Consider the following 27,134-nt stretch of genomic DNA (forward strand, 5'->3'; position numbering starts at 1 on the left):
CTGCTGAAATCACCGGTGGGCGTTCGTATTTTAGTTTCGTGAACCTTAGAATCAAACGGCGCATTATCAGACGAACCGGTTTGCATGAGGCCGGTTTAATTCATCTGGCGTTAAACCGAACTAGACCAATCAAATTTTAAGAGCTAAAACCTGTAAAATTTTATTTAACCGGTGAGCTTTTATTGTGAATCTATGGTGGTTTCTATGGTTACCGTGTTTTGTCAAATTAGTTACTACATAGACTGAAAATTTTCCACCATTAGAAGAACTTTAGGACTTAACAAAAAAATATAACTTTAATAGATATTTGAGTCTGTTTTAAATATATTGAATATAGTTTTTTAGCTAAAATAATGGAATACCTATTGAATGTAAAAATGATTTAAGAAATTAAAAACGAAATTATTTTAGAAAAAAATATTTTTATTAAAAAAATGAAATAAATATAAAAAGAATTAATGGAATGAAATACAGGATGGATATAATTTTTACAAAATTTAAAAAATAATATGAAAATAAGGGAAGGGGAAATATATGTTTATATGGAATGATAAATTGTCGTAGTTTGTATAAAACTTTATATGGCAAAGTGTTTCTTTGTTAATGTAAACCATTGAGGGTAACATGTTATTTCATTAAGAAATCAATGAATTTATGATATGTTGTCGAAATTTAATGGTTACGTGTTATCAACTTTTGACATTAAAAATTGGCATTTATATTATCCAACCAAATGTTGTAATTTACCAATCAAAACCCAAATCAATTCATTTCTGATATCAAAATTAGGATCAAATATATTTAGGTAAGCTAATGAACTTGATAGAAATAAATATACTCAAAGGTTGGACTAAATCTACAATAAAATTTTATTTTTCTATATTAAACTTATAAAAACTAGAAAATAATGAGATTTATATATTTGGGTCATTTTTTTTGTATTATATATCAATAAAAAAAATGCAAACCAGCAATAATATATAAGGTCTAGTTTGATGCAGATTTCATATTTTATCAAGTCATGGAAAGACAGAGAGATATGGAAAGAATTGGCATTGGAGTATTTCAACCTACTTTCAATTTGATTAATATTTTACAATCTTTATATGGATACACTTGGCGGTAGTTGAACTATAATAAATATAAACACTATATAACTTGTAATATTGGGTTTTCCTATACAAAACCTAATCGAATTATTTAAATTTAACATAATAAACACCCAATATGACTTGGACATATAACAAACATACCAATTGCTCCACAAATGGTGCTTATTTTTTTTGCATTGTTCTTTTTTTTCTTATTTATTAAATGGTAATATTTTTAATTTTACATGTAATTAAGGTTACATTGAAGTATATATAACGTATGTTAAAATAAGAAAGATTATAATACAGTTTATTTTATAGAGTTTTGATAATTTGTAACATGATGAATATGTTGCTAATCCTATAAAAATTATATATGATGGTAGATCAATAGATTCAACCAATAAAACAAATCGTGATGGAAACTTTGATGGAGTTTTTCTCTAGCCGGAATTCTCCTCAGCATATTTTATCGTTAGACTTTGACCTTTTCATGATGATTGAGAGAGTGAAATAAATAGGTGATTAGACTTTTATTTCCACATTTTTTTATTTTATTTTATTAGACTTTATAGAGGTCAAATCTGATGTTTAAGTTATGGAAAAGCCAATTAACATAATTAACCGAAAAAAAATACACTATCAAAACCATTCATTAAAAATATTCCATAATAATAGTTTAATATGAGAGTGGAGATTTCTTGTTGTTATTATATTTTAGCTTTTTTTTTAATTTAATACAAAATTAGATTCATTGATTTTTATATTATTATTGTATGAATTAACATTTTATTCCAATTCAGTTTTGTCATAAAATATTTATGTTTTACAAGTTTTATTTTCTTAAAAAAAATTAGCATTTTTAAATTTATTTTGAACCCGACTAATTTATCTTTAAAAATTATATCCGATAATATAATACTTATTTCGAGTTTAATCTATAAAAAAAAAATCTAGAGAAATTATATGACATTATTGACTAGCCCTCACGAATATATATTACCTTCCGTAGAAACAAGGGTCTTAAAAGGCGTCATAAAGACCAAACATGGAATGGAATCCAAACCCAAACTCCACATCAAAACCTCTATATATATATATATATATATATATATATATATATATATATCACATACATGGCTTTTGATTGAAGTTGTTGACACACACTAACTCAAAACCTCAAACGCGGTCCAGACGCTAGTCGCTGTCGCGGACTGCGTTCCCTTCTGAAATCGCAGTTTCTCCAATCGCTGGCGATCTGTGACGCGCCTGTCTGAAACCCCTCTTGAAAACTGTCTTTTTTTCTTCGTTTTCCAGTTCCAGGGACATGAAACGCATACAGAAGCATCAAACATGTGCTTCGACACATTTTACATCAAATTCCAATTAAGACTTTTCATCTTTTTTCAGCGGGAAATGCCCAAAGAACAGTTCTTTTGTCTCCTACATGGTACTGAATGTTGAAGTATCAGCAGCTGCTGAGGTATTCCCTGACAAGAAAAACGCATTAGAGCTATCTCGGGTACCCGACGCGGACGAGGCATTAGACGATGAAGACGGGTTTGTAGGGCTGCTGTTCTTCGTCTCCTGGGGCTTTCGGGTCTCGGCTCCTCTCACTTTCACGTCCATGAAATCAGATATCAACCCGGGTCTCGTGATCTTCCTGTAATCGACCTCTTTCTGACCGGTTAGCAACTTGATCACCGACGACATTGACGGTCTCAGCTTCGGACTGTCCTGTGTGCATAAGAGCCCGACTTTCATGAACCGACAAGCTTCCTCAGCATCGAAATCTCCATTCAATGCTGAATCGACGAGAAAGACGAGCTCATTCCGCTCATATAGTTCCCAAGCCTGTGAAAAAACAGAGCATATGATGTGAGATTGTTCGAGTTTCTGATAGTTTTCGATCTTCGTTTTCGGTATTCAAGAAAGAAAACTTACTCTTTCTAGAAGATATTGATATTCAGTCGGTAACCGGGAATTCTTGTTCGATCTTCCACTGACTATCTCCAAGAGCAATACCCCGAAGCTGTAAATATCCGCCTTTCTCGTCAATTGCCCCCGAATCGCGTACTCTGGTGCTAAATAACCTCTGAAATTCAAAAAAAGGTTTAATCTTTAGTCATGCCAAACCGTGTAAGACCCGGCAAAAACACAGTACCAATTGTCTGAAAACTCACATTGTCCCGGCGACACGAGTGCTGACATGAGTCATGTTGGATGGAATTAGCCTCGCGAGCCCGAAATCCGAGATCTTCGGGGACAAGTCTTTGTCGAGGAGAATATTGCTCGCTTTGATATCTCTATGAACTATGTACGGCTGTACTTCCTCGTGAAGGAAGGCAAGACCCTTTGCGATGCCAATGCAAATCCTGGCCCGAGTTCTCCAATCGAACTGTATACCGCTTTGACTGTAACCCCCGGCTGAGATTTCGGTCCGATTTTAGAACAATATCACAAACCCGACACAGAACATAAACAGCAGGAAAAGAGAAGAGAGGGAGCATCGAGGAATTACCAAGAAGGGTCTTGTCGAGGCTGTTGTTCTCGAGAAAGTTGTAGACGAGTATTCTATGGTTCCCTTCCACACAGCACCCGTATAACTTGACCAGATTTTCGTGCTGTATCTCTGATATCACGGTAATCTCGGTCAAGAACTCCCGTGCTCCTTGTCTTGATTCAGCCGAGAGGACTTTTATGGCGGCGATCTTTCCGTCTCTGAGTCGGCCCTACTCATCCACAAGTTTCTAAGGAGTTAAAAGAACGTAAAAGGGCAAAAGCATAAAAGGGCAAGCATTGGCCTGAAATATATATTTCTCGTTACCTTGTATACGGAACCGAAACCTCCTTCTCCGATTTTATTTTCTGCACCGAAATCATCGGTGGCGTGCTGAAGCTCTTTATAGGTGTAGACTTTTACATTTTGTAGCCCGGCTATTTCTGTCGGATATATAACATTGGATCAGAAGAAAGGCAAAGATTAGGATCAGCACAAACTTAAACAGAAAACAGACACAACACCAAATGTAAGAATTGCTCCATAAGAAGCAAAAACGATGCAGAAGCTATACAAACTTCGAGTATATTTAGTTCCCCGATCGTTATAGCTTGTAAATACCTCCGTCAACTTCCGCTATATCTTCCCTCTTACAGGATAAGAAAGAGAAGCAACCCATGAATTGGAAGGCGGACTCGGGACCGAATCTGCTGGAAGTCGGTAGATACCTTTCTGAACGAGGCGGATTCCCGGTCCTGCCTGAAAACATTATATGATCAAAACTCTTACCGGGTTACCGTTGTAGCATCGAGTGGCGAGTAATCATAATTCAGGAAACAATCGAAAGAGGGGATTCACGATTTCAGATCTTATGCATTCAAGCTCGACAAAACGATAATGCAAAGGCAGAGGAGAAGGAGAAGGTAATGGTATTCTTAACTTTGACATGTTTTAAGAATGTTTTCGACTTCGGCTGCGATCAAAATTCATTCAACCTCAGAGACATTGCAGTTTCTACGCCAAATCCTACCGACAAGATAGATTTCATAACTCTTTAAGTAACAGATCAAACTCATGCTTCTTACGCTCTTAAGACAATGTTTCTACGGTAACGAGCAGGCAGAGAAGCTCAAACAAAGAACGACCTGTAACAAGTGGAACACAGAGACAGAGAGACTAAACCCTAAAATAACTAATTGACGAGCCATGGAACAACCTCAGGGTGTTTCAATTTTGATCACTGAATCTCTGTTTCGACCCAGAATTCAAGACCCAGAGCCCTAAAAGGCTATAACCCAATTGGGAGCAAGACCAACCAAACAACAACAAGAACAGAACAAGCACAACAAAAGTTAGCAACAGCAGCTTAAATAAAATCGGAAACTTGATCAGATTCAGACATGGGTCTTTCGAAATCTTGTGCAAAAGCGAGAACCCGACGCACAAGAAATGATATCCAGAAAGACCCGAGAGAAACCCACCTGAAGAAACACGTGAGGGTAACACAGATAACAGGAGAGAGAGAAAGAGAGAGACGAAAACTGCGGGTTTTAACGTGGGTTAGGGCAAGCGACTTCCAAGAAACCTCCTCCTTTACGCGATCAGACTCCCCCTCTCTCAGTTGAATAAAGAAAAGGAGGAAGAAGAAGGTCTTCGTATGGAGGCGAGGAAAGGTCAATGGGTGACACGTCATCACACGAAAGCACATGTAAGCACAGCTTTCCGCTTTTTCCTACGACCAACCTGGCAACTCCGCATTTTGATTTTTGTTCTGTTTTCATTGTCTGAGCGAGTTCGAGAACTCGACAACTTTGGGTTTTTAATCTCGTTTGTTCTCGTAGATAATTTTTTTATTTTAGGTTTGTGTTGTGGCTGTGAGAGAGACTCATCAATTATTCATTTAAGAAAAAAAAAAATTAGTAAAAGTAGTTCAAAGTATTTATTTTATAAAATATACTTCTTAAAATAAAATAAAAAAACAGAATTATCCAAAAAATCTATATCTATATATGTATATATATATATAGATTGTAATTTGATAATGCTTGTAGAAATATTAGTATTGATATTCTTACCAAGAAAGTCAAATTTCTGAAATATAATTTAGTGCACATAAAATATCAGCCAAGTTAGACTTTTTTTAAATTATCAACTCGATTATATTCAGACTCGTTTACTTTTTCATATTTTCTCTAAAGAGGAATTTACCCTTTTGATGGAATGATTAGCTTTACGACATTATTGGATCACTTTGACAATAAAATTGTATAAAAAAAGGTTTCTTCCCAAAAACATGGATTCAATTAATAACATAAATTCTTTCTATATATAATGTTTCCTCTCTTCGATTTATATATTTAGTTTTAGTTCATTATTGCTATAATCAAATATGTATTTATTTAGAAATTTATTATGCCAAATGATGGCACGCAAAATAATAAGATGACTTTTTTCTCTCCTCCACGTGGTCAAATGACTTCGTTCAAAATTTCCTTGCACAAAACGAGCGTTCACACTCGAAAGAACTAGTGGGGTTTATTTAAGATATTTCAGATTTTCTTGGACCAAAAATGCAAATACCAAAGAAATGTAATGATGCTAACTGCCAATAAAGAAAAGATTAGTTGACCTAAAATCTAAAATATATTAATTCTCACCGGTCACTAGGGCTGGACGTTTTGGTTCGGTTTTTCGGAACCGGACCGAATCGAACCGAAAAAATGTACTTTTTCCGATCCGAAACCGTTCTTAATTCCCGAACAGTACCATTTTTAGAGAACCGAATTTTTTCAGAACCGAACCGAACCGAACTTTAAAAATCTCGAAAAAAATTAATATTTTTAAAGAAAATCTATCATTTTTTAATAAATCCTGGAATCGAACCGAACCGATACCGAAACCGAACCGAACCGAATACAATATAAAAACCGATTGGTATCTAATTTTGTAAAACCGAAAGAACTGAACCGATCCACTCCCATCCCGAACCCGAACCGTTTCCCGAAACATCCACCCCTACTGGTCATCTCTCAGGATTTTCCCTCTTTTTCATTATCCACAAAATATTTTTTTAATAATAATACTAATAATATATTTTACGCGTCCAATATATATTATTAATATCGAAAGGAGAGTAATTAAATCTAAGACAAATTCAGAGGGTCAAAATGATCTTATTTTTTTTTATAACTTTTAAGAATGTAAATTATTGGGATGATGATTTTCTTGCCATAAATCCTGGATCGAGTGGCTGAGCTTGTTTTTATGCAAATTTTAAATGCTTGATAGAAATGAAATAATTTAAATTAAACTGGACTATTGTATTATTAAATAAGATAGCATGTATTTCAATTGTGTTGATTGGAGTTTAAATTTCTAATCTACTATTCGTTAATTTAAATCTTGTTCAATTTTTATATCGAATAACTTAACCGAAAATCGAACTTATTTGCTCATTTAAATGTTTAATTTACTTTAGTAGTAAAAAAAATGCTAAAACATTTCCACGTGGCATGCATAGAAGAGGGTAGGCTGGATTTTGCGAAGTGCAAAACAACTGGTGGAGATGAGCCCTGAACCAGTTTGTAGATAATGTTTTTGTGACAAGATATCCAAAACAACCACTGGGATTCCACCACGTGGCACAACCGGAATCACTTATCGGACAGCCTCTGATATTTGAATGCCAACAGAGAAGAGGAGATAGGAGAGAGAGAGAGAAGAGAGAGAGAGAGAGAAGAGAGAGAGAGAGAGAAAAGGCAAAAATGGCGTCGACGGTGATGGCATCAACGGCGAGTTTCACGGCGGCGAGAGGGTTGCCGTCGATGAGAAGACCTTCTCGTTCCTCCTTCACAATCGTTGCCAGTGGCGGCAAGAAGATCAAGACCGACACACCCTATGGTATATATATAGGTCCAATACATACATACACACGCACATATTATATATATATATATATTATATATGTATGTCTACACGATTATATTACAATAATATATCAATATTGAGATACGCCATCTGAATTTTTCATTATCCAATACAAGAGAATGCCAAACTTTTTTATTTTATAACCGAGTATTCTAAATCAAGATTCAAACATGAATCCTCGATGATACCCGATATCCCGTGTAACAGAGATTGGGCAATTTTGTAATTTCAACGTCAACACTTGTTTCATACGAACGAATTACGTATTTCGTAACATGCAGGAACCGGCGGGGGCATGGCCTTGCGTGACGGCCTCGACGCCTCCGGGAGGAAAGGCAAGGTAACACACAATCAATTAGGGTTTTCCAATACTTAAGTGAAATCCAAAGAGGGAAAATATCGTTGATGTTTGTGTAATGATCATATGTATATGTCAGGGCAAAGGCGTTTACCAATTCGTCGACAAGTACGGAGCCAACGTCGATGGATACAGGTAAAAAAGAAATCACGATTCGTGGGCGGGTTTAGATTTAGGCTATGTTTTCCGTATTTGATGGCTTTCCGTGTTGCAGCCCTATCTACGACGAGAAGGACTGGTCTCCGACCGGTGACGTGTACGCCGGAGGGGCCACCGGATTGGCAATATGGGCGGTGACTCTCGCCGGAATCCTCGCCGGAGGAGCTCTTCTTGTCTACAACACCAGCGCTCTGGCTCAGTGAGACATGACGTGGGAAAAGTGCTACTGTATCTGTCACGTGTTGCGTTCTGTTCAAACTGTGTTTATGTTATGTCGGAATACCGGAAAACTACATCGGAACTCGGTGGTCCGAGATATTTAATCAGTCTTCGTCTTTGTATAGTTTTCTGCTGTTTTATTTTGTCAGTGTCTACTTACGATGTTGCCTGATTTTGTTTATGCGACCGTGGAAGCGGCTCGTCCATTCCATACACGGTTGCCATTCGCGACGAAACTTCTCGAATGGTTCCTTCAGTGCTCGGTCCTTGGACGATGCTATATGCCGTGGCTGGGATTCGTAATCCCCGAATGCCTTGAACCCGGCTTCGTCCTCGGCCCTCTCAGGTATATGGGTTGGACTACCCGACTTTTGTTTCATAAGAATCAAGGATTCGAGTTTTGGATAACCATAGGATATGTGAAGGGTTCGGATATTCACGGATACCCGATTTACAAAACATGGCCAAGACAAACGACATAGAGAAATCGCGAAACCATAATGTCTCAAACTCTCCCTCTTGTTGTCTCCTTGGCCCTACCTTCGTCGCCTCCCTCTGGTGTCTCACCACCTTGCCCCTCGTGGCCTCATGCCCCCTCTCCTCCTCAGCTTGGTTACAACAGATACGAGTAATTGCCGGACAAAACCCAAACTCAGACATGCAATCTGGAATTTCTTTCCCGACGAACCCATGCTCGATCTCACCTCGATTGAGTATCCGTGGTAACCGAGGGATTAATATCCATTTTTGGTACCCGAAATTCAAGTACCCACACCTAACTCTAACTATAGATCCTATAACGTGGGGAGGGTTTGGCCCTGAATCGGTTGTCGGGTCGAGATGCTCAATTTTGTCGGGTTCTGCTTTCAAGCCATCTATACCAGAGATCGAGAACCCGATGGCTCACCTTGTAGGATTATCCTGCAACATTTTCTCCGAAATTTCGCTCCATAAACTCCAGAAACTAAGAAGTTGTGTTTTTCTTTGGACCGAAGTGTTTAGTAAGTTGAAACATGTAAAAAAGATGGTTCATGCATATGACGTTACAAAACAATAGATTTGAGCAAAGCACAGTTGGTCTGTCGGAAGAACAGAACGGAACGGAACTCACCAGAGATGTTGGCAGACAGCTTTTACTTGACTCAAGCATTCATGTCATGGATTAAGTTCAGAACCCGAAAATATTTTGCCAAAGTTACTTACTGGATCTCTTCAAGTGAATCCTCATCGTGATAGGATGAAACCTGGGAATTGCTCAACGATGGCGTCGACAGATGAACTTCTCCGTCGGTCATCAGCAATCTAACTCTCTGCGTAAAAAGATGTGTAAGAACACACCAAATTAACCGAAAGAACGAATTTTCACAGTTTTTTTTAAGAAATATGAATGATTCATCATACTCTCGGATGGGGTAACAGTTCAAACAATCATGAGGAGAGAATAGACTCGAACCTTTTCGATCTTGTCTTGAAGAGTCGGGTTTTCCCTCAAGTACTGCAATGCTTTATCTCTTCCTTGTCCGAGCCTGAAGAGAGAATACACACTTCATAATCACTCTTTTAACACGATAAAATGCTTAAACACAGGACTCGAGGAAAGCAGACCTTTGGTCTTCGTAACTGTACCAAGAACCCTTCTTCACCACGACATCCATCATTTCAGCACAATCCAAAACGCATCCCTGCGGATTTACGTTAAAGTTTAAAATAAGGACAAGTGGTTCATGACTTCGTGTCTTGCAAGAGATTTGATCGATAAGGCAACTTTACCGACCAGTTTACTGACTCCCTCCCCGAATATGATCTCGAATTCCGCTTGCTTGTACGGTCTTGAGACCTGCAAGGAAAAGACATCGAAACAATTACCACCTGATGAACAATGACCAACCCTAACCCTAACCCCCAAATCCTAAACCCTAAACCCCTTTGGTAATAAGACGAAAAGAACAAGTATACATTCACTAATTCTGACATGACACTGATGATCCAGCTAAAATCATTTTAATTTCGCAAAAGTTCGATTAAGAGTAAAAAGTCTAGTTTTGATACTAACCTTGCTCTTCTGAACTCTAACACGAGCTCGGATACCAATATCCTCTTCCCCTTTGGGCTAAAAACATAACAAAAAAATATGAACAATGAGAAATGAAAACAAGGCATGTTTTTCATGGACCAAACAGCAAAGAAAGATCTAGAAGATTCATGGAGTTATTGTCCTTAACAGATTTGATCTTCCCAGTGGGACGGATTTCTAGCCGGACCGATGCGAAGAACTTCAACGCAATTCCTCCGCTAGTCACCTCTGGATTGCCATAGTACACTCCAATCTTGATATAGCATTGGAGGAAAGTACTGTTAGTTCAACAAAATAGTAGATTAAAGAAACTAGGAATTCAAAAGTTCATGTTTGCCCAGGGATTTTTTACTAAGTTTGTATTGTTATATGGGATTTTTCCTTCTTTCAAGAGATAAAAGAAGCAATTCATGACGGGGAGGAGTTAAAAACACAAATTCTATGGGCAGGCAAGAATGACAAGTGAAATACGTAGTAGAAGATAAACTAATCACTGAAAATCACCTTATATCTTATTTGGTTTAGAAAGATAAGCGTACAACCAGCTTTAGATGCATTTCCCGACATTTTACGAAGAGCTTGGCTCATAAGACGAGCTTGCAACCCCATTTGTTGCATTCCGATTTCACCCTGAGAAATCAAAAGACGGGAAACTAAATCAGCTCCGGGGTTTTTTTTCATACCCTTAAGAAAGTTCAGGGAGCAATAAGTATAAATACTTCGATCTCTGCTCGTGGAGTTAGCGCTGAAACAGAATCGACACAAATTAGGTCAACTGCCCCTGACCGACACATACGATCTGCAACTGTTGAGTAAGAACAAGAACACATTAAGTCATGCACATACATCATGTGATAAGCATAACATATGTGCTTTTAGAACAGATGAAGAGAAGATGCATTACTTTCCAAAGCCATCTCGCCATTATCGGGCTGGCAAACTATCAAATTTTCTACATCTACCCCTAATGCTTTAGAGTATGCCGGGTCAAATGCGTGCTCCGCATCAACAAGCATTGCATTGCCTCCAAGCTTCTGCACAGTTTGCAAACTATGTCTTCTGAGTAATAATAATCTTCAGATACCAAAGAAGAACTCATTTGGAACAATTGTAGTAGCAGATAAAGATCAGATCATATAATTAACATTTGCATAAAACCAACCTGCACTTCAGCAATTGCATGGAGTGCAAGAGTGGTCTTTCCACTACTTTCCGGTCCATATATCTGCAACATCAATTGGAACCAATAAGAACTACATCAAGCACCATAGCCAACTCCTTGTATCTCCATTTCATCTACGTCTGATTGCAATATACTTCGAGTGGAGCAGCCAATAAAAGTTTTACCCTCAAGTATACAATAACTAAGCTTGTAAAAGACAAAATATGGCAAGCTTATACCTCAACTATCCGACCCTTTGGAAGGCCTCCGCCTAAAGCAAGATCTAGGGTCAAACATCCACTGGGAAAGGTCTCACTGCAATATATGAAATATCATATCACTATACAAGTGGGGATTCATCCAAAGCCGTCAATCATGGAAGGAACACGACCAGTCAAGAGAGGGCAGAGTCCGATGTTTAAGTATGCATAAAGGCGACGAGAAATGGTTTTAACCATGACAAAAGAAGAGATGCTCACACTAGTGCTCCACCAGCGCTTCCCAATCTCGTCACACTTCCTTTGCCAAATGAGCTGTTTATGTCATTCATGGCTGCCTCTAAAGCCTTTTGCTGAAAGAAAAAATATGAAAGAACACAAATGAACTATAAAACACTGTATCCAAAAAATTACTGACATAATGTGGAATGCATCAAAATGAAAGTAAAGAGAAATAGCTGATAGAATGAAGACGAAAGCGGTGATGTTCAGTAACAGAGCAGAGAGGAGATAAATGGGAATCATAAAAATTCTATCTTAGGGCATATGCTTCGACATGATTGCTAACTTACATAACCCTATATTGTTCCTCAGCCACTGACGAAATAGCAAGAAACCAAATTCAGGTTCCGGACACAGAAGTGAGACATCATAATATCGATGGGTTGCAGGGACAAAACTCCGCAGTATCAGACAAACGAAAAAACCAATGTACACGAAAGTGAAACATGGGTTTGCCCATCATATTCACGATTTCAGCTCAAAATGAACTTCAACGTCCAAACAAAGATCAAAGAGAAGCGCTTTACGCGGTCGAGGAAGCGGGAATCGGAGTCGGGAGAAAAAGCGCCGTTGAATTCGCATCGTATGCTCTGCTGCGACGGTCTCTTGACGGCGGTGGCGGTGGCCGGAGAATAGAGACGAAGGTCGCCGGAGAGGCGACGGTAGGGCAGCGGAGACGGAGAAGGCGAAGTAGAAGGAGAAAGAAGAAGAGGGTTGAAGTAGGGTTTTAGCTTCATAGACAAAAAAACCGACGAATCCATTTCCGAGTATTAACCACTGCAGAAGAACGAGAAGAAGAAGATGGAAAAGAAAGGGCCTTTAAATATTAATTAATGAACTGTTTTCTTTTCAACTGGTTGAAATTGAATTTATTTTATTAAAAAAAACGAGAAAATGGCAAATAAATACATCAATTTGTCTAAAAATGCCAAATAACTACATAAATTTTTTAATTAGCTACAAAATACACAAATTTGAAAATTTGTGCCATATTCCTACACCACATTAACACCACATTAACACCGTTACTTAATTACGATTTCTAAAAAAACAGTCCACCTATTTGCCCAAGTGGATGCCATGTAGATTAAATTGCCACGTTGGAATTATAAATTGGTTTTGAAAATCAAAAAGAAAAAAATCTAGCTATCACTTTCATCGACTTGTATTTTGTATTAAAATACGAACTTGATTTATATGATGACTATAAACGAGTGAGAAACACATATTTCATAAAATAAAAAAATTTGTCTGAATGAATAAAACATCTATAGTACAAAATAATGAATAAAACATCCGTACTAATATCTGAATGACCAAAGCAAAGTAGATCCAAATACTCGAAAAAACTTTCAAGTAAAAGTGAAGAGATTATGCGTTTTGGTGGCGAGATGTCGGCATTGTATTAGCCTGCTGTGGAACTTGGAATGATCGACCGGTATACGGAGAAATGAAGTTGACTAGTCCAAATTGTTTAGCGGGTTGAGTGATTCCGATACTTAGATGTCGACGCCTTCGACGAATAAGAGTTGATTGCAATTGGCTAGATTGAGATGTTGACGCAAACGCACCTTGAGTTGGAGCATTAATTGAATTTGAAGTAGTTTGTTGTGATTGTTGTGTCTGTTGCGTTTGCGACGATTTTGACTTTATTCGCGATTGTACATTTCCGCCCAACTGTGATAAAAAAAAGATGTCAAGAAAAGCATAGTGCATATATTAAAGTTATCAGAAGGTCTCTACCGAATGTTTTCTTGGTCGTCCTCTGCTCCTCTTGGGTCCATGTGTTTGCACTGGTTCATTTTTACAACCTTTTGCATTGTGCCCGAGTTGCTTACATCGACTACATGTAAACAACCTCCCATGTCTTGACATTTTCCCCTTTTTTGATGGAGACTCATGGGGATCCTTTCAACGATGGTATTTGCTAGGTCGCCCAGGCATTCGTTTTTCAAGAGGGACACCGATCGGTGGTTTATGCAGTTTCTGCCACATTGGCTCTCCGTTGACAGGCATTAAGTTTTCCTGGTATGTTGCTTCCAATTTGATCTTCGAATAAAATTCGGAAACATATCTGTAAAAAAAATAGCATTATATACTAAAAAACAATACAAGAAAACACAAGGAAAAAAATTCTTACCGAGAGATATTTAGTTGTCTTTCGTTAATAACAACAAGAGCATGTTGACAAGGCAAACCAGTTAAATCCCATCTCCGACAAGCGCACCGTTTTCCACTGAGATCAACACTATAACTGACTCCAAATTCCATTACTTCAAACAAGCCCCGTCCACTTGGGAATACAATACAATACTTTGTCTTCTCCCGAGCTTTTTCCAACTCAGTCACTGCTTTTGGACTGAATTCTTTCACCCATTTAGTAGATTCGACTGACCTCTTTGCAATTCGTTGCATTGTTTGTCGTCGAATATCTTCCAACATATCAATCATCGGCCTCCTCCTTGCATCTCGGATTGTTCGGTTAAAACTTTCAGATAGATTGTTATGGACGTCAGAGCATCGTGATTCTTCTTTGAAGAACGCACGAGCCCATTGCTCCGGTTTTTTTCGGATCAAGGCTTCATATGCCGCTGGATTTTTGGATTTTAGCTCATCCATGGCTGCTGTGAACTCACCTAGATGGAAACTACATGTTGCTTTCCAAAATAACAGCTTCATGTCGAGTTCTTTGTACACCTTTTTCCAGTTTGCATAAATGTGTCGAGCGCACATTCGATGATCAGCTAATGGAAGCTCGTGTTCGACTGCATTTATTAAACCCTGAAAAATCAAGAAACATATCAGAAACGTAATTCTGATTTCACAAAGTGTCGTCCTAAGTTATCCAAACTTTACCTTTTGTTTGTCTGAAAGTATCGTAATATGTTGTCCATCACCGAGACATAAGTCTACTTTCAACTTGCGAAGAAACCAACCCCAAGTGTCACTGTCCTCAATCCGAACTACAGCCCACGCAATAGGATAGATGCGATTATCTGCATCTCTGCCAACGGCAGCTAAGAGTTCACCTTTTAACTCCCATTTCAGAAAACATCCATCTAAACCTATAACCGGTCGACAATTATGCTTCCAAGACTCACGCAACATCTCAAAACACACATAAAAACAGTCAAACAGCTCCTCCCCATTTTCTCCCAACTTGGTTTGGATTTCTGTTGAAGTGTTGGGATTTGATCGACGTAATTCAGCCTCATAATCCCATAGCTTTGCAAACTGAGTTTTTTGATCTTCCATTACCATTCCCAACGCCTCTCGTCGTGCCTTGAAACATTTACTAATATTCACTGTTAACCCCCACTTGCGCTTAATGACATATTGCATATCAGCTGCAGAGAATGATGGTTTTCTTCTAAGTATGTCGGAGAAGAGTTTTGCAATGTGGCTCTTTGATAACATCGAAGCAGTTCCGGTAGGTTGGTGGGGATGATCAGGATTAAACACCTTAATCATCCATTTATTTTGGGATTTCTCGATAGAACAGTAAACCCTCCATCCACAGCCTTTATGAGAACAAACTGCTGCTAACTTATCATGCTCCCATCTTGACAATTTCACATCATATGTCGTATCTAAAACATATTGAAATAAAGCATCTTTGAAATCTTCTGCAGAAGTAAAGGTTGTACCTAGTAAGAGCAATTCATCTCCCTTAGGAATTACTCTTGATGTATGAACCTTTTTTCGTGGTCGATCAAATGCTTCCCACTCTTTATCTGTATGTTGCGGAGTCCCCGGACACACATTGTCATCATCGACAAATTCATCGTCACTTATATATTCTTCATTTGCTCTCCTATACTCATTCATCTCAACCTCCCTAAACAACTCAGCAATAGTCTCATCATCAATAATATTTGCATCTTCAACGCTGACAACATTTGAATCTTCTACCCTAACTCTGACGTCTTCATCCTCATTTTCAATTTCTTCTTCAACATTTAAATGCTCAGCAATATCACTAAACCTAAGGCTTCTAATTCCTATTCCCTCATTACCATCATAATTTCTAGGTTTTTCCTTCTCGACAGATGTTGGCTCTGACTCGTGGTCAAAGTAAATGTCTACTTCTCCCCCAGTGCTTGCTAGAGAACACATTTCTAGAATCTCATAATCCGCATCTGCTTGCACTTGTTTCTTTTCATCTAAACTTTGATGTGGTAACTTATACCACATCTCATATATAGGTGCACTTATTTTTCTAGATCTAACAAAGTCTTCAAACAAAAACCATGATAGGTAGTCTGGATCGAAACTAATCCCCTTTTCTACTATTCCACCAATATATGTGTAATGTCCATCAACGATATCCATAAATCCTCCCATGTAAAAATTAATCTTTATTTTCCTGCATTACAATAAAGATTTGTTCTAGTATTTTTTTTACCCATATGAACAACAACATAACTTGTTGGATCAAAATGACTTACCTCATTATACAATCTTCAAATAAACCTTCTGCAATTTAGCGACGAGCACAAAAAAATAGCAGTGACCACAACGAACTCGATGAAAAAGCACAACAAAATCAGCGAACACGGTGGACAAATCGACGAAGGGCACAACAAAATCGTCAACGACAAGTCCTGGAAACCAACGAACTTCGCGGTGAAGAGCACTACTCTGTCTTCGATGACGATTTTTGGAGATGAAGAACAAACACAAAGGTTTTGTAGATTGTCAACGGAAAGAGATTTTTTTAATCTGGGAGTTTGAGTTGTTCTTATGCGATAACTAGGGTTTTTTTATTTTTGGGTTTTTTTTCAAAATAATTTACAAATTCTATTTTATCAATGGGTTTAATTCTTGGTTCATTTCAGTGAACCGATTTCGTCGATGTGGCAATTTAAACTACGTGGCAAATAGGTGGACTATTTTTTTTCTTCTGAAATCGTTAATTAAGTAACGGTGTTAATGTGGTGTTAATGTGGTGTAGGAATATGGCACAAATTTTCAAATTTGTGTATTTTATAGCTAATTAAAAAATTCATGTAATATATGAATCCAAATGACATTGAACTGAACACCTTTGTCTCGTTAGGACAAGAAGAAATCAGCCACAAGTAGTAAAAGCTCTTCTTGTCTTGAGCGTAGCTTTCTTGGCGATGATGGCTACGTTTCTGGGTGATATGGTTGGATCAAATATGGGGAGCATCACTGCTTCGATCGAATCGTCTTGTTCTTGAAGAAACATTAATCGATCGAGCAAGATCAGTGTCTCCAAAACAGGTCCTAAAGCAGCTCGGATCGACCAGTAAGGCCCTATAAGCTCCTGCATTTGCAATTGCCATAGCCATTTCGGTCAGAACACTCGATGTTTCGGGTTTGAGGTTTCGAGATCGGAAAAAAAGGGTATGAGAATCGCTTACCGTGAATGCCTCGGCTTCCTTCCACACCTCTTGCAGGTCAATATCTCGAGGACGTTCAAGATTTAGCCGAGAAAACGCTGACATGCAAAAGTTCTCGAATGAAGAAGAAGATCTATCAGAATCCGAGATTGTTTCCCTTGCGGAACTCCCTGTCCACGACGGCTCATCAATGTCGAAAGATGATCCAGAGACGGGATCTATATAGTGCACGAGAGAGATTATAAGCAACAAGATCTTGATTTATCGATCAAAACCCAAGAACTCATAACTAAGTCGGCTGATTCTGACCTTTTCTCGTTGCAGAGGAAACTCCATCTGCCTTAGACCGTGACTCGAGGACTTTTCTTTGTTGTTGGCGACGCAATGTCTTCCCTTGACGCCCGATCGATGGACTTGTGGCCATAACCTCTGGATAATATTTCGATAGGACCTTCAAACATGATTATAGCTTTGTTAGAACCAATAAAGCCAAAAAATTCGGATACCATAAACGTTAAGATATAGAATTATACCATTTGGAAAGCTGCACGAAAAGCATGCAACTCGAAATTCTGGAGACCGGCATCTTCTCCTAAGCTGCTCCATCTCTCAGCACTCTGGAAAAACACAGAAATTTCTTTAGATACCCGAGAAACAAAAGTGCACAATGTTTTTAAGACTATAAGATCGATCTGCTTTGTTATTTTTCCGACTTCTCTTATTGTTTTTTTCCTTTTTAAAGTTTGTAGGAGTAGAGGTGAAGAACATGGAATACTTGACAAGCTAGATCACGGGAATTTTTCCCGAGCGAGAACCCCGAAGATTTGAGGCAAGAGCTCATTGGAAAACCGCATTGTGACCCGGAATTCTCGATCCTTTCTTCAGAAATTAAGTTGTAACAGCAGCCAACGCTCACAACTGCCTTAACTTCTTTGCATTCCACGAAGGTCCTGACGACATAAAGTTGCGCATTGTTCGAGCCTTTAGGGTTTGCTAAAGCAATAACTACCGAGGACTGAAACAAGTATCGAAGGCACGGATAAGATAAATTCCACCCAATTACTCAAAACTAACCTTAGCATCGTCACAGAAAGATCCCCGCATGCATGCAGACCAGCAAGAACAAGTGAGCACGACCTGTTTGAATCTTGTGATCTCCTCTGATTTCCATCCAATTCAGTCACATTCAAATCCACTTCTTCATTCCGCGGAACATCATTCAAGGATTTTAACGCCTCTGTGGAAAGTACACGGCATGTAACAGTCACAGGTACGTTCGGGCACTTGTTTCCTGAGCTAACAATGGAAGAAGAGGTTAAGTAGAGAGATGGAAAAAAAAAATCGAGTTTTGCTCTGAATACAAGAAAGGAGTTATCTGATGAAAAAAGATAACTTTTTTTTACAGTTTCTCGAGTTCATATTAAACAGCTACCCTCTTACCCAGATTTACGCATCTGTGCAGCAAAATGCTTTTTGATCCGCATGGCACGAGCATCTGTCACATTCCCATGATGGGAACAAGCATCAATAGCAATCACTAAATGCTTGTACTGAAAAGAGAGAACTTGAGCTAGATAACCCTGCAAAAACATTTTTAGGAAGTGGTTATTAAAAAGCCAATAGAAAATTTACCAACAATATCATTTAGAAATCGGAAAACATATTTAAGAACCGTTCCTCTGTCAGACAAAATTGCAGATGTACTCATAGATAAAAGTTTTTTTGAAGATAAGCAAAACAGAAATTTTTAACAAAAGATGCTTATTACAACAACTGAGTGTGAAATATATATATAGAAATAAGCAACCAGACGGTATCGATGAAGATACCTGACCAGCACCAACATCAACTACAGTATGAGCTCCAACACTGTTGACAACTGAGCTAACAACAGATGAAAGAACTTGGACCTGCATTGTGCATTAGTACTTCAATATAAGAACTTGCGGGTTCGTCCAAATAGGACGTAGAGCAGAAGAAGATGGATGAGAAATAATTTTCCGATACAACTATGGTGCGAGTTATACATAACAGGCTCAGCTTCATACAGGGAAAGAATAGATATATCGATGCAAGAATGCGCTTTTGTTGATCCTCACAGAGTTCGAAGGGTCTTATATGGTCTATCATATATTTTCTATTTATGCAGAATCTGGAGTTAGTTACATATGAAGGGGTGAACGAACTTTCTCAGAAAATTAGGCGAAATCTTTTTGCGATAAGACTTGCTACCACAGCAATGAACCCTAGAGATGCTTTCCAATCATGAATGGTAACAAAATGCAAAACACAGTTGCAATATCATCTAGAGAAACCCTAAAGCTTTCCCACCCTCCTCCATAAGCTACAAGGTTGTCTAAGAATCAATTATTTTGAACTGCCAGTGAGGCATGCATTAAGAGAGCTCAGTCATGTTGGCCATGCTAAAAGTGGACATCATTAAAAGACATAATTGGCCACTAAGAAAGCAAAGACAAGAATGTACTTCGTGTTTCTTCTTTAAATTCATGCCCTGGGAGAGGACACTGTTAAGTGGTGCCATGTGCACGTCTGGGAATTCCTGCAAACAGAGGACAATTATTAAGCATATTTAGTCAAGTGTCCCTCCTGATTGCTCCACACAAAGAGACACAATATCACCCTTCAATTCAACGTTCATAACCCCATCAAGGATAAAGCCATGGAAAGAGCGTACAATACCGCTCGCAAATCCACTTGCTCCCTTGGAAACGAAAGAGACCTCAAGGAATGAACAAACTCCCTAAGTGAGGCAGGCCAGTAATCCTGACAAATCAAATCCATGATACAGATTGAACAAAACCTAGAAAAGAAAAGAGGAAGAAGTTTGAATCGAATACCATACTGAAGTATACAAACATGTCGAATCTTCGATTAGAACAACTATACAAGAAGCTAACTTTCTATCTTCTTCGGTGAAAACAGAGATTTTTCATTGATACCCAATATCCATTCCACGTTTATTTGGACATGAACACTCCTAAACCCTTCTTTGAAATCAATCATAGAGATAGAGTCAAACCGAAATTTCACCTGGACAACACCGGAAGGAATAAGAAGAAGATTCTCCGGCTTCTCCTTCCGTAAGCGGCTTATCCATTCCTGATCGACAGCTTCCCATAGCTTGTCCTGAAGATCATCAACCAACAACACTTGCGAGTTAAAATCTAATCTATAGATGAACGAAAGTCCGATAAACCGGGAGAAAATTCTGGGAAAAAAAAACAGGAACGAGAGAGGAAAAATTACACACCTTGAAGAAATTGACGACGTGGGCATTCATCAGGAAAGAAAAAGGTTCTAGGAAATCAACAATGGCGGTGATCCATTCTAGGGTTTCAGATCTTGTTTTGCACGAATACTTGCAACTTCCCATTTTTTCCCGACGAGAGAGGAACGAATTGTGTGGCTGTTGTCGCCGTCGTCGCCGCCGACGGCCGATGTGGGGGGGGGGACGGAGGAGCTCTTCTTGTCTACAACACCAGCGCTCTGGCTCAGTGGGGGGGGGGGGGGACTAGAAACAAATGCTTACCTGTGAAAGAAGAGGAGCATAATATTATCTGAAGGCCCAAAGTTATGGAACATTTTCTAATTTGACCACAAATGTTTATTTTTAATCAGTTTAACCCATTGTGACACGCCTTATTAGTTATTGGTGATTTTCATTTCATGCTTGTGTGGCCGAACGAGTTTAAATTTTGTTAATAGGTGCTTAAGTAATAATCTGGGACTTCATTTTTTTATTAATCTAATAACAAATGTATTTTATTATCTAAACTATTTTTTATATAATTTTATTTTTTTTTCCATTTTACCGCGTATTAGTATCCGAATATTGATATGATAATGAAATTTTTTAACTATAGAAATATAGATCTAAATTAAAAACAAAATACTAAAATACCCAATAATTTCCATTAGAACACTACATATTGATCCATATCATATCCGAAATATTAATATATAAATTCTTATGGTAATTTTTATTGGAAATCTATTAATAAAAAGTAATGTATTAAAACTTTTTTTAAAACCAAGTTGAAGTGATCAAATGTAGGAATAAATATCTAATTAAGAATAGTGTGAGTGAGTATCAAAAATGTATTTATTCCTATTAATATATATCAGATATTGTCCTAATAATAACAATACAAAAATAGACAGAAATAAAAATTGATATTTTACTAATAAAAACAGTTGATAAATATTTTTTCAAAGTTTTAAATTTAGTATTCCTCTCTCTCTCTATATACTACGCGTTCTAGCCGTTTGATGAAATAGAGAATTTAATTATTATCACGTAATAATCGTATATAAAAGGGAGCGGAATACCGGAATGCTCTTCACGGGCCGTGAGAATCACGCGCCACCTGGTAATTTTGATTTTTTTTTTCTTTTTTTTTTATTTAATTTTTCCTGTTCTCAGCCTATTTACTGTCGCAACCTGGACCTCCAACAACAGCTCGCGTCGCTCCAAAACCTCTCTCTCTCTCTAGATCTGATCGTTGATTCTCCGATCGGAGGTTGCATGATCGCCGGCGATGGCCTCGGCTTGCGTTAACAACGTCGGAGTTTCTCCGGAGTTCCCAGCCTGCGGGTGGTTCAATCCTAGAGCTTCCTTAAGCGGCGGCGAAGATGCTCGGAGCTCCGCAGATGGACTGGAGATGGAGGTGTCAAAGAAGACGGTGGAGGAACTGCAAGAATCCGCCGGAGATTTCGAGTTCCGGCTTGAAGACCCGGTGACGATTCTCCCCGCCGACGAGTTGTTCTCCGACGGGAAGTTTGTACCCTTGCAGCTCCCGTGGTCCTGCTCGAAGCAGCAGCAGCCGTCGAATGCGATGAGGTCGCCGGAGAACGAGAAATTCCGAAGTATGGAGGTGTCCGGTACGGATCATTGCTTGTTTTCCCCAAAGGCGCCTCGGTGCTCGGGCAGGTGGAGAGAGATTCTGGGGCTGAAGCGATTCTGTCAGAACAGCAAAACGACGTCGTCGGTGTCGTCGTCTTCGTCGTTACCTTCGAACGCGAGATCGTCTTCTTCGTCTCTGAGGCAATTCCTTCACCGGAGCTCCAGATCGTCCTCAGGATCTTCCGACGACGCTTCGTCCCTCAGTCTCCCTCTGTTGAAGGACTCCGACTGTGAATCGCTCTCCATCTCCTCGTCACGTCTCTCCCTCTCGTCTTCCTCCTCCGGCCACGAACATGAAGACCTCCCAAGGCTATCTCTCGATGCGGAGAGACCGAATCATCACAACATGAACCTAAATCCGAATCTGAGCCCGAATCCGTTCGCTCCAGCTCGAAGCCTACACCCGAATCCCCCGCAAATGAGGCTGCTGAAGCCACGAGACGGCAACCACGCCGTGACTGGAGTCGGAAGAGTGGGTCGGAGCCCGATGCGGTGTTCGACGGGGGAAACATCGGGAACAGTGATGAGCAGAGCAGTGTCCGTGGACAGTCCGCGGCTAAACTCGTCGGGAAAGATCGTGTTTCAGAGCCTGGAACGGAGCTCAAGCAGCCCAAGCAGCTTCAATGGCGGAACGAGCGGGTACAGACACAGACCTTCAACGGAGAGATTCTACAGCGCAAACGTGAGAGTGACTCCGGTCCTCAACGTCCCCGTCTGCTCCCTCCGTCAGTTCTTCTCCTCGTCTTCTTCTGCTAATTCCTCGCAGCAGCATCACAGAAATGGCGGCAACAGCAGAGCATCTCACCACCATCATCAGCATCAGCATGGCATTGTCAAGAACCGTAACTCCACAGATCGTCTCTAACCTGAGAGGATTCAGCATAAAAGACCCGGTAACAGTTTCTCGACGCTAATTTCCAAATTTTCTTTCTAAGATTTCCAGATTTGTAAATACAGAATCAACGCATTTTTCCAAACCTTAGAGAGGGAGAGAGAAAGAGTAGTGGCATATCAAATCTAGGGTTGTTCTAGGGTTCGTTCCTGTGGGCACGATGGAGATATCAGATATGTTTCTTTCATGACCCGGGGAGGAGACTGCGAAAGACGATGGAATCTGAATTCTCCTCCTGTATGAGCGAGTGGACTTCACGCGCGTGGGGAGTGCGTGCGGGGAGTAGTGAACAGATACTTTTCTCTCTCTATGGATCTCATGGATTGCGCGCGCGCTCCCCCAAGTGAAAGTTTTTATCTAATCTGTCTCTTTCATGTGAACCCTTCATATTTTTCATGTTTTTTTAATTTTAATTCGAAATGTCCTTTTTGATATAGATTTTGTCGTTTACTGAGTTTCGGGAAAGACGCCTTACTTTCAGACAAGCCAGCTCTTCTCATAATTACTTTTGTTATATTTTCTTTGTAAAAACATTTAACGAAACTTGTTAATTATGGACATTTAATTCGATCACAAAGGAGTCCATTGAAAAAAAAAACAATATAATCGATGAAATAAACACTGTTACTTTGTTTTCATTTGTTCAAATGGTAAAATAAATGGGGATGAAAGCGTATGTCTCGTCCCGAGTTTGAATCCCAAATTGTAGAGAAAAATATAATTTTAATTATATAATTTGTTTTCTGAAATTAGTTTAAACATCCGTCTAGGATAACCGGTTATAAAAAAAATAAATTATTATAAATTCAGAATAAATTTGGTACGCCGAGTACGAACGGATGAAGATTACAAAAAAAAAAAAGGACAGTAAAAGGAAGGGGACAACACATGTAAAAGCAGTCGACAAAAGAACAAAAGTCTTTCCTCTCTTTGGTCACTCTCTTTAACCTTTGGTCTCTTCCCTTTACTTCTCCTCCTCGTGATTCATTGCCTCAAGAATGATATGGGATAAAGCCTAATCACGTGGAATAGCATTTATATATATATATATATATAATGTCATTTGATTCGGTAAAATCTGTATACATTCCATTTTTATATCTATATATCGCATTTCATTTACAGAAAAGGCTAACTAAACATCGTTTCTATTCAATTTGTTCGTTTAATTTTACCTTAAAATATATATATAATTTAACTTTTGATCAGGTTATTTATTGTTAATTCAATTACATTCGGTTTCACTGCATATAAATGAAAAAATATAGAATTTCAAAATCCTACCCAAAAAAAAAAAGCATTACGGAAGACCAAAAGGAGTTTAGTTTAGGATTGTGTGAAAACTCCGTGGGCTCACCAATTTGATTGGTCTCTCTAACTGCACCAACCAGATTCTAGTCAGTCCTCAAGATTGCGCTTAGTCTTTACATACATATATATATATATATGTACATACGTACGTTATATATATATACGCGTGTATATATTAGAGAGAGTGTGGCCCATTCATCAAATCTCAAAAGCCTTCAAAATAACATGGATGGGTTTTTTTTTGGGCCAAAGCAGGCCTGGGAGATCCAGTTGTTTATTATCCCTCACCCACGTGACCGCTTCATACGCCACGTGACTCTGAACACACACACGTGTATGTACGTGTGTGTGTGTGTATATATAACGTTAAAACCAAAATAATCAAATTTGAATATAGCCCCCAATAAATCACCTTAGATTATTCCTAAATGAATCCGAAAAACACAGGTTCTTTGGTCCGTCGACACATTAATTCAAATTCGAAAATTGGACTTTCATCGGCGTTAAATTTATACTCATCTCATCAAGATCTGAAATTCGGGTGCCTAATTCACGAATTATTACGTGAAATACTTAAAATTTTCAGGCTATTTTTCTGGTGCTATTAAGGACGTGTTTCCCTAGAAAATTGGGTTTATTTGATAATTATTAAACTTTGAGGTGAAATAGTTAAATAATTGGATATATGGGGACAACTGAAAATTTCCTTTAGAAGGATTAGGGTTTGCCTTACTATCAGAATCCGTTTTCTATAAATACCTAAAGCGAAGCCTATTGTTTCCTCTCGTTCCCTTTTCCAGAGGCAAATCCTTTTGAGGTTGCATTCTGATCGAAGATGAGAGCCAAGGTAAGATTTTCTCATCCTACGATGTTGGATCGGTTACGATTCTCTGCCTCTCCGTCCATCGTGCGCTTGTCGACGATCTAGGGTTCCTGTGATTTTAGAAAGCGGGTAGAATTCGGCCGATTTTGATATTGTTTTGCTGTGTGATGAATCACCTCGGTAGAGTAAGGAACTGCAATTCTTTTGATTTGGGATTTTTTTTTGTCTTTGGGCTGCTATTTGGTATTTGATCAACGTTACTGGTGCGATCTACATTTGTAATTAGGATCTCACTATGCGTTTAAGGATTAGAATTTGAAATTCTAGCCGTTTTGCTCTCGTTCATGGTCAGTTTGGACTGAGGCTGATTGCTAGGGAATAAAAATAATATCTTCGGAATGCGTTTCATTGGTTTGTAATTCTTCTCTCTGTCTCGAGCTCTCTACATTGTTGAAGTTCTTGGATGTGCAAAGAATTTAGTTAGATGGATCACGATAATCAGCTATGAAATCGACAATCTTGTCTTGCTCGAGATGCTCTTAAGCTGGCGATATTTTGTGCTTAATTCTTCACTCTTATACAAAATCTTTGTTATACTTGTAAACTGATTGATTGTGTTATTATGAGTTGCATAATAGATCATCACCTGGGATGACTGTTGAATGGTTTTTTACTGGTTCCCTAATTTTGGGTTTGGACTGTATCCTTTGCAGTGGAAGAAGAAGCGCATGAGGAGGCTTAAGAGGAAGAGGAGAAAGATGAGACAGAGATCAAAGTAGAGAGCCAAGGGCATGCATCAGCTGTTCTTGCTTCTGATATAAGACAGTAATCTTTGTCTCTCTTGGGAATTTATCGATATCCTGACCGGGTTGAGGATTCTCCGTTGTCTTTCTGGGCAAGTTGTGCTGAATCCATGCTCTAGCTTTTAGGTCTGTCTGGTTTTGGAACTTGGAGGCCGTTTGCTTTCGTTTCTTGGTAATTTCTATTCGGTTTGTGTTGAAGTTTTCGGCCTTGCCGACATGTTACTGCAATATATTCTTCTACATGGAGATCCTGTCCAATACATGTTCCATCAATTTTACTCGCTTGGCTTTGCATCTTCTGTCGAATAGCTCATCCATTGCGAAAGGGCGATTCTATTATGTGGAATTGGAGTCCATTATTGTTTTGTTGCCCTTCCATGTCGAAAATGTTACATCAACACCGCCAAGTTTCCCATAACAGAGGAGCCCAAAAAAAAAAGTATCAAACGAGAGATTTGGGTTTCAAGACAAAGAATCGAAACCTTTGGCCAACATCTTGCTCTCCGGATGTCCAAACTACACTTGTCTGTACATCATCTGCTGAATCCCCACTTCTACTTTCACAAATCACCGATGCCACGAAGCGAAAGAAACCAAAACGAACGCTACAAAAACCCCCCTTCGACGGGTTTGTGTTATGCGTGATTTCATATGTGAAAAGCTCAACTGTTCTTGCCATTCCTGTAGACAAAACTCACAAGGAGCAGATGCTTTCTCCGTATCCGGATGGTACGTGCTTCTCCACCATTTTGGTTTGGTATCAACTTAGGACAGACTCGGATTCCTCCAGCATCTTGGCTGCCTGGCCGTGTTATTCGGCTTCTTGTCTAGTCTCAAAGTCCATTGAAGTTTCCAGGTGACGGGATTGAGAAACGGAAGATGTCTTTTTGGGTATGTTTGGTCATAGTCCCCTCCTTTAAAGTAGCAAGTGTTGTGACTTTGGGACTTCTGTAATCCGTAGGAGAGTATGGCCTTTTGTAGTTTCCTTGTTCTCACCTCTCTTTGGTTCTCCCCCCCCCCCCCTC

The 27,134-nt window shown here is 38.9% G+C and overlaps 6 protein-coding genes and 1 long non-coding RNA gene across 10 annotated transcripts; 3 read left to right on the plus strand and 4 right to left on the minus strand.

Moving 5' to 3' along the window:
• Positions 1-2,365: 2,365 nt before the first annotated feature.
• LOC104812348 (putative serine/threonine-protein kinase) lies at positions 2,366-5,324 on the minus strand. Its single transcript, XM_010539467.1, has 7 exons — positions 5,073-5,324; positions 4,213-4,350; positions 3,919-4,034; positions 3,613-3,823; positions 3,275-3,518; positions 3,036-3,186; positions 2,366-2,945 (listed from the first exon to the last, which is right to left on the minus strand). Exons 2-7 carry the CDS (start codon positions 4,268-4,270, stop codon positions 2,535-2,537), a joined length of 1,191 nt encoding a protein of 396 aa, XP_010537769.1. The 5' UTR covers positions 4,271-4,350; positions 5,073-5,324; the 3' UTR covers positions 2,366-2,534.
• Positions 5,325-7,283: 1,959 nt separating this feature from the next.
• Positions 7,284-8,435, plus strand: LOC104812349 (photosystem II 10 kDa polypeptide, chloroplastic). Its single transcript, XM_010539468.2, has 4 exons — positions 7,284-7,491; positions 7,800-7,858; positions 7,956-8,011; positions 8,091-8,435. Exons 1-4 carry the CDS (start codon positions 7,356-7,358, stop codon positions 8,236-8,238), a joined length of 399 nt encoding a protein of 132 aa, XP_010537770.1. The 5' UTR covers positions 7,284-7,355; the 3' UTR covers positions 8,239-8,435.
• A 781-nt stretch (positions 8,436-9,216) lies between these two features.
• On the minus strand, positions 9,217-12,799 carry LOC104812350 (DNA repair protein recA homolog 1, chloroplastic). The gene is made up of 13 exons (XM_010539469.1): positions 12,518-12,799; positions 11,970-12,061; positions 11,730-11,805; positions 11,491-11,553; positions 11,233-11,362; positions 11,048-11,133; positions 10,833-10,958; positions 10,477-10,581; positions 10,308-10,364; positions 10,029-10,091; positions 9,860-9,936; positions 9,708-9,780; positions 9,217-9,564 (listed from the first exon to the last, which is right to left on the minus strand). The coding sequence occupies exons 1-13, from the start codon at positions 12,749-12,751 to the stop codon at positions 9,454-9,456; spliced, it is 1,293 nt and encodes a 430-aa protein (XP_010537771.1). The 5' UTR covers positions 12,752-12,799; the 3' UTR covers positions 9,217-9,453.
• Positions 12,800-13,901: 1,102 nt separating this feature from the next.
• LOC104813303 lies at positions 13,902-16,184 on the minus strand. Its single transcript, XM_010540870.1, has 3 exons — positions 14,847-16,184; positions 14,131-14,771; positions 13,902-14,064 (listed from the first exon to the last, which is right to left on the minus strand). Exons 1-3 carry the CDS (start codon positions 16,182-16,184, stop codon positions 13,902-13,904), a joined length of 2,142 nt encoding a protein of 713 aa, XP_010539172.1.
• Positions 16,185-16,958: 774 nt separating this feature from the next.
• On the minus strand, positions 16,959-20,830 carry LOC104812351 (methyltransferase-like protein 25). Of its 4 annotated transcripts, XM_010539470.1 has the most exons (12): positions 20,628-20,830; positions 20,408-20,503; positions 20,057-20,140; positions 19,842-19,916; positions 19,186-19,266; positions 18,797-18,936; positions 18,431-18,652; positions 18,132-18,306; positions 17,890-17,973; positions 17,666-17,807; positions 17,378-17,574; positions 16,959-17,280 (listed from the first exon to the last, which is right to left on the minus strand). In XM_010539470.1, exons 1-12 carry the CDS (start codon positions 20,748-20,750, stop codon positions 17,062-17,064), a joined length of 1,638 nt encoding a protein of 545 aa, XP_010537772.1. In that variant the 5' UTR covers positions 20,751-20,830; the 3' UTR covers positions 16,959-17,061. The 4 variants fall into 4 exon arrangements, with proteins under 4 accessions (XP_010537772.1, XP_010537773.1, XP_010537774.1 ...); XM_010539471.1 differs by lacking the exon at positions 20,057-20,140; XM_010539472.1 differs by lacking the exon at positions 20,628-20,830 and having other exon boundaries at positions 20,057-20,177; positions 20,408-20,497.
• Positions 20,831-21,688: 858 nt separating this feature from the next.
• On the plus strand, positions 21,689-23,657 carry LOC104812352. The gene has a single exon (XM_010539475.2). It carries the CDS (start codon positions 21,916-21,918, stop codon positions 23,143-23,145), a length of 1,230 nt encoding a protein of 409 aa, XP_010537777.1. The 5' UTR covers positions 21,689-21,915; the 3' UTR covers positions 23,146-23,657.
• Positions 23,658-25,223: 1,566 nt separating this feature from the next.
• Positions 25,224-26,403, plus strand: LOC104812353. Its single transcript, XR_771579.1, has 2 exons — positions 25,224-25,330; positions 26,020-26,403. It is a non-coding gene; the product is annotated as an uncharacterized LOC104812353 (long non-coding RNA).
• The last annotated feature ends 731 nt before the right edge of the window (positions 26,404-27,134 follow it).

Source organism: Tarenaya hassleriana, unplaced genomic scaffold (genome assembly GCF_000463585.1).
Source record: "Tarenaya hassleriana unplaced genomic scaffold, ASM46358v1 Cleome2, whole genome shotgun sequence".
Taxonomy (NCBI): Eukaryota; Viridiplantae; Streptophyta; class Magnoliopsida; order Brassicales; family Cleomaceae; genus Tarenaya; species Tarenaya hassleriana.

Coding starts and splice junctions, on each gene's coding strand:
- LOC104812348 (XM_010539467.1), bottom strand. CDS start 4,270: ATGGGTTGCTTCTCTTTCTTATCCTGTAAGAGGGAAGATATAGCGGAA. Junction 3,824..3,918: donor GTTTCGGTTCCGTATACAAG/GTAACGAGAAAT, acceptor GTGGATGAGTAG/GGCCGACTCAGAGACGGAAA. Junction 3,187..3,274: donor ACTCGTGTCGCCGGGACAAT/GTGAGTTTTCAG, acceptor TTTGAATTTCAG/AGGTTATTTAGCACCAGAGT.
- LOC104812349 (XM_010539468.2), top strand. CDS start 7,356: ATGGCGTCGACGGTGATGGCATCAACGGCGAGTTTCACGGCGGCGAGA. Junction 7,492..7,799: donor CAAGACCGACACACCCTATG/GTATATATATAG, acceptor CGTAACATGCAG/GAACCGGCGGGGGCATGGCC. Junction 8,012..8,090: donor GCCAACGTCGATGGATACAG/GTAAAAAAGAAA, acceptor TCCGTGTTGCAG/CCCTATCTACGACGAGAAGG.
- LOC104812350 (XM_010539469.1), bottom strand. CDS start 12,751: ATGGATTCGTCGGTTTTTTTGTCTATGAAGCTAAAACCCTACTTCAAC. Junction 11,806..11,969: donor AGCGCTGGTGGAGCACTAGT/GTGAGCATCTCT, acceptor CATATATTGCAG/TGAGACCTTTCCCAGTGGAT. Junction 11,554..11,729: donor CAAAGGGTCGGATAGTTGAG/GTATAAGCTTGC, acceptor TTGATGTTGCAG/ATATATGGACCGGAAAGTAG.
- LOC104813303 (XM_010540870.1), bottom strand. CDS start 16,184: ATGTGGTATAAGTTACCACATCAAAGTTTAGATGAAAAGAAACAAGTG. Junction 14,772..14,846: donor TACTTTCAGACAAACAAAAG/GTAAAGTTTGGA, acceptor TTGATTTTTCAG/GGTTTAATAAATGCAGTCGA. Junction 14,065..14,130: donor AGACAACTAAATATCTCTCG/GTAAGAATTTTT, acceptor TTTTTTTTACAG/ATATGTTTCCGAATTTTATT.
- LOC104812351 (XM_010539470.1), bottom strand. CDS start 20,750: ATGGGAAGTTGCAAGTATTCGTGCAAAACAAGATCTGAAACCCTAGAA. Junction 19,917..20,056: donor AGCAAGTGGATTTGCGAGCG/GTATTGTACGCT, acceptor CTCTGTTTGCAG/GAATTCCCAGACGTGCACAT. Junction 18,937..19,185: donor TTGATGTTGGTGCTGGTCAG/GTATCTTCATCG, acceptor ATGTTTTTGCAG/GGTTATCTAGCTCAAGTTCT.
- LOC104812352 (XM_010539475.2), top strand. CDS start 21,916: ATGGCCTCGGCTTGCGTTAACAACGTCGGAGTTTCTCCGGAGTTCCCA.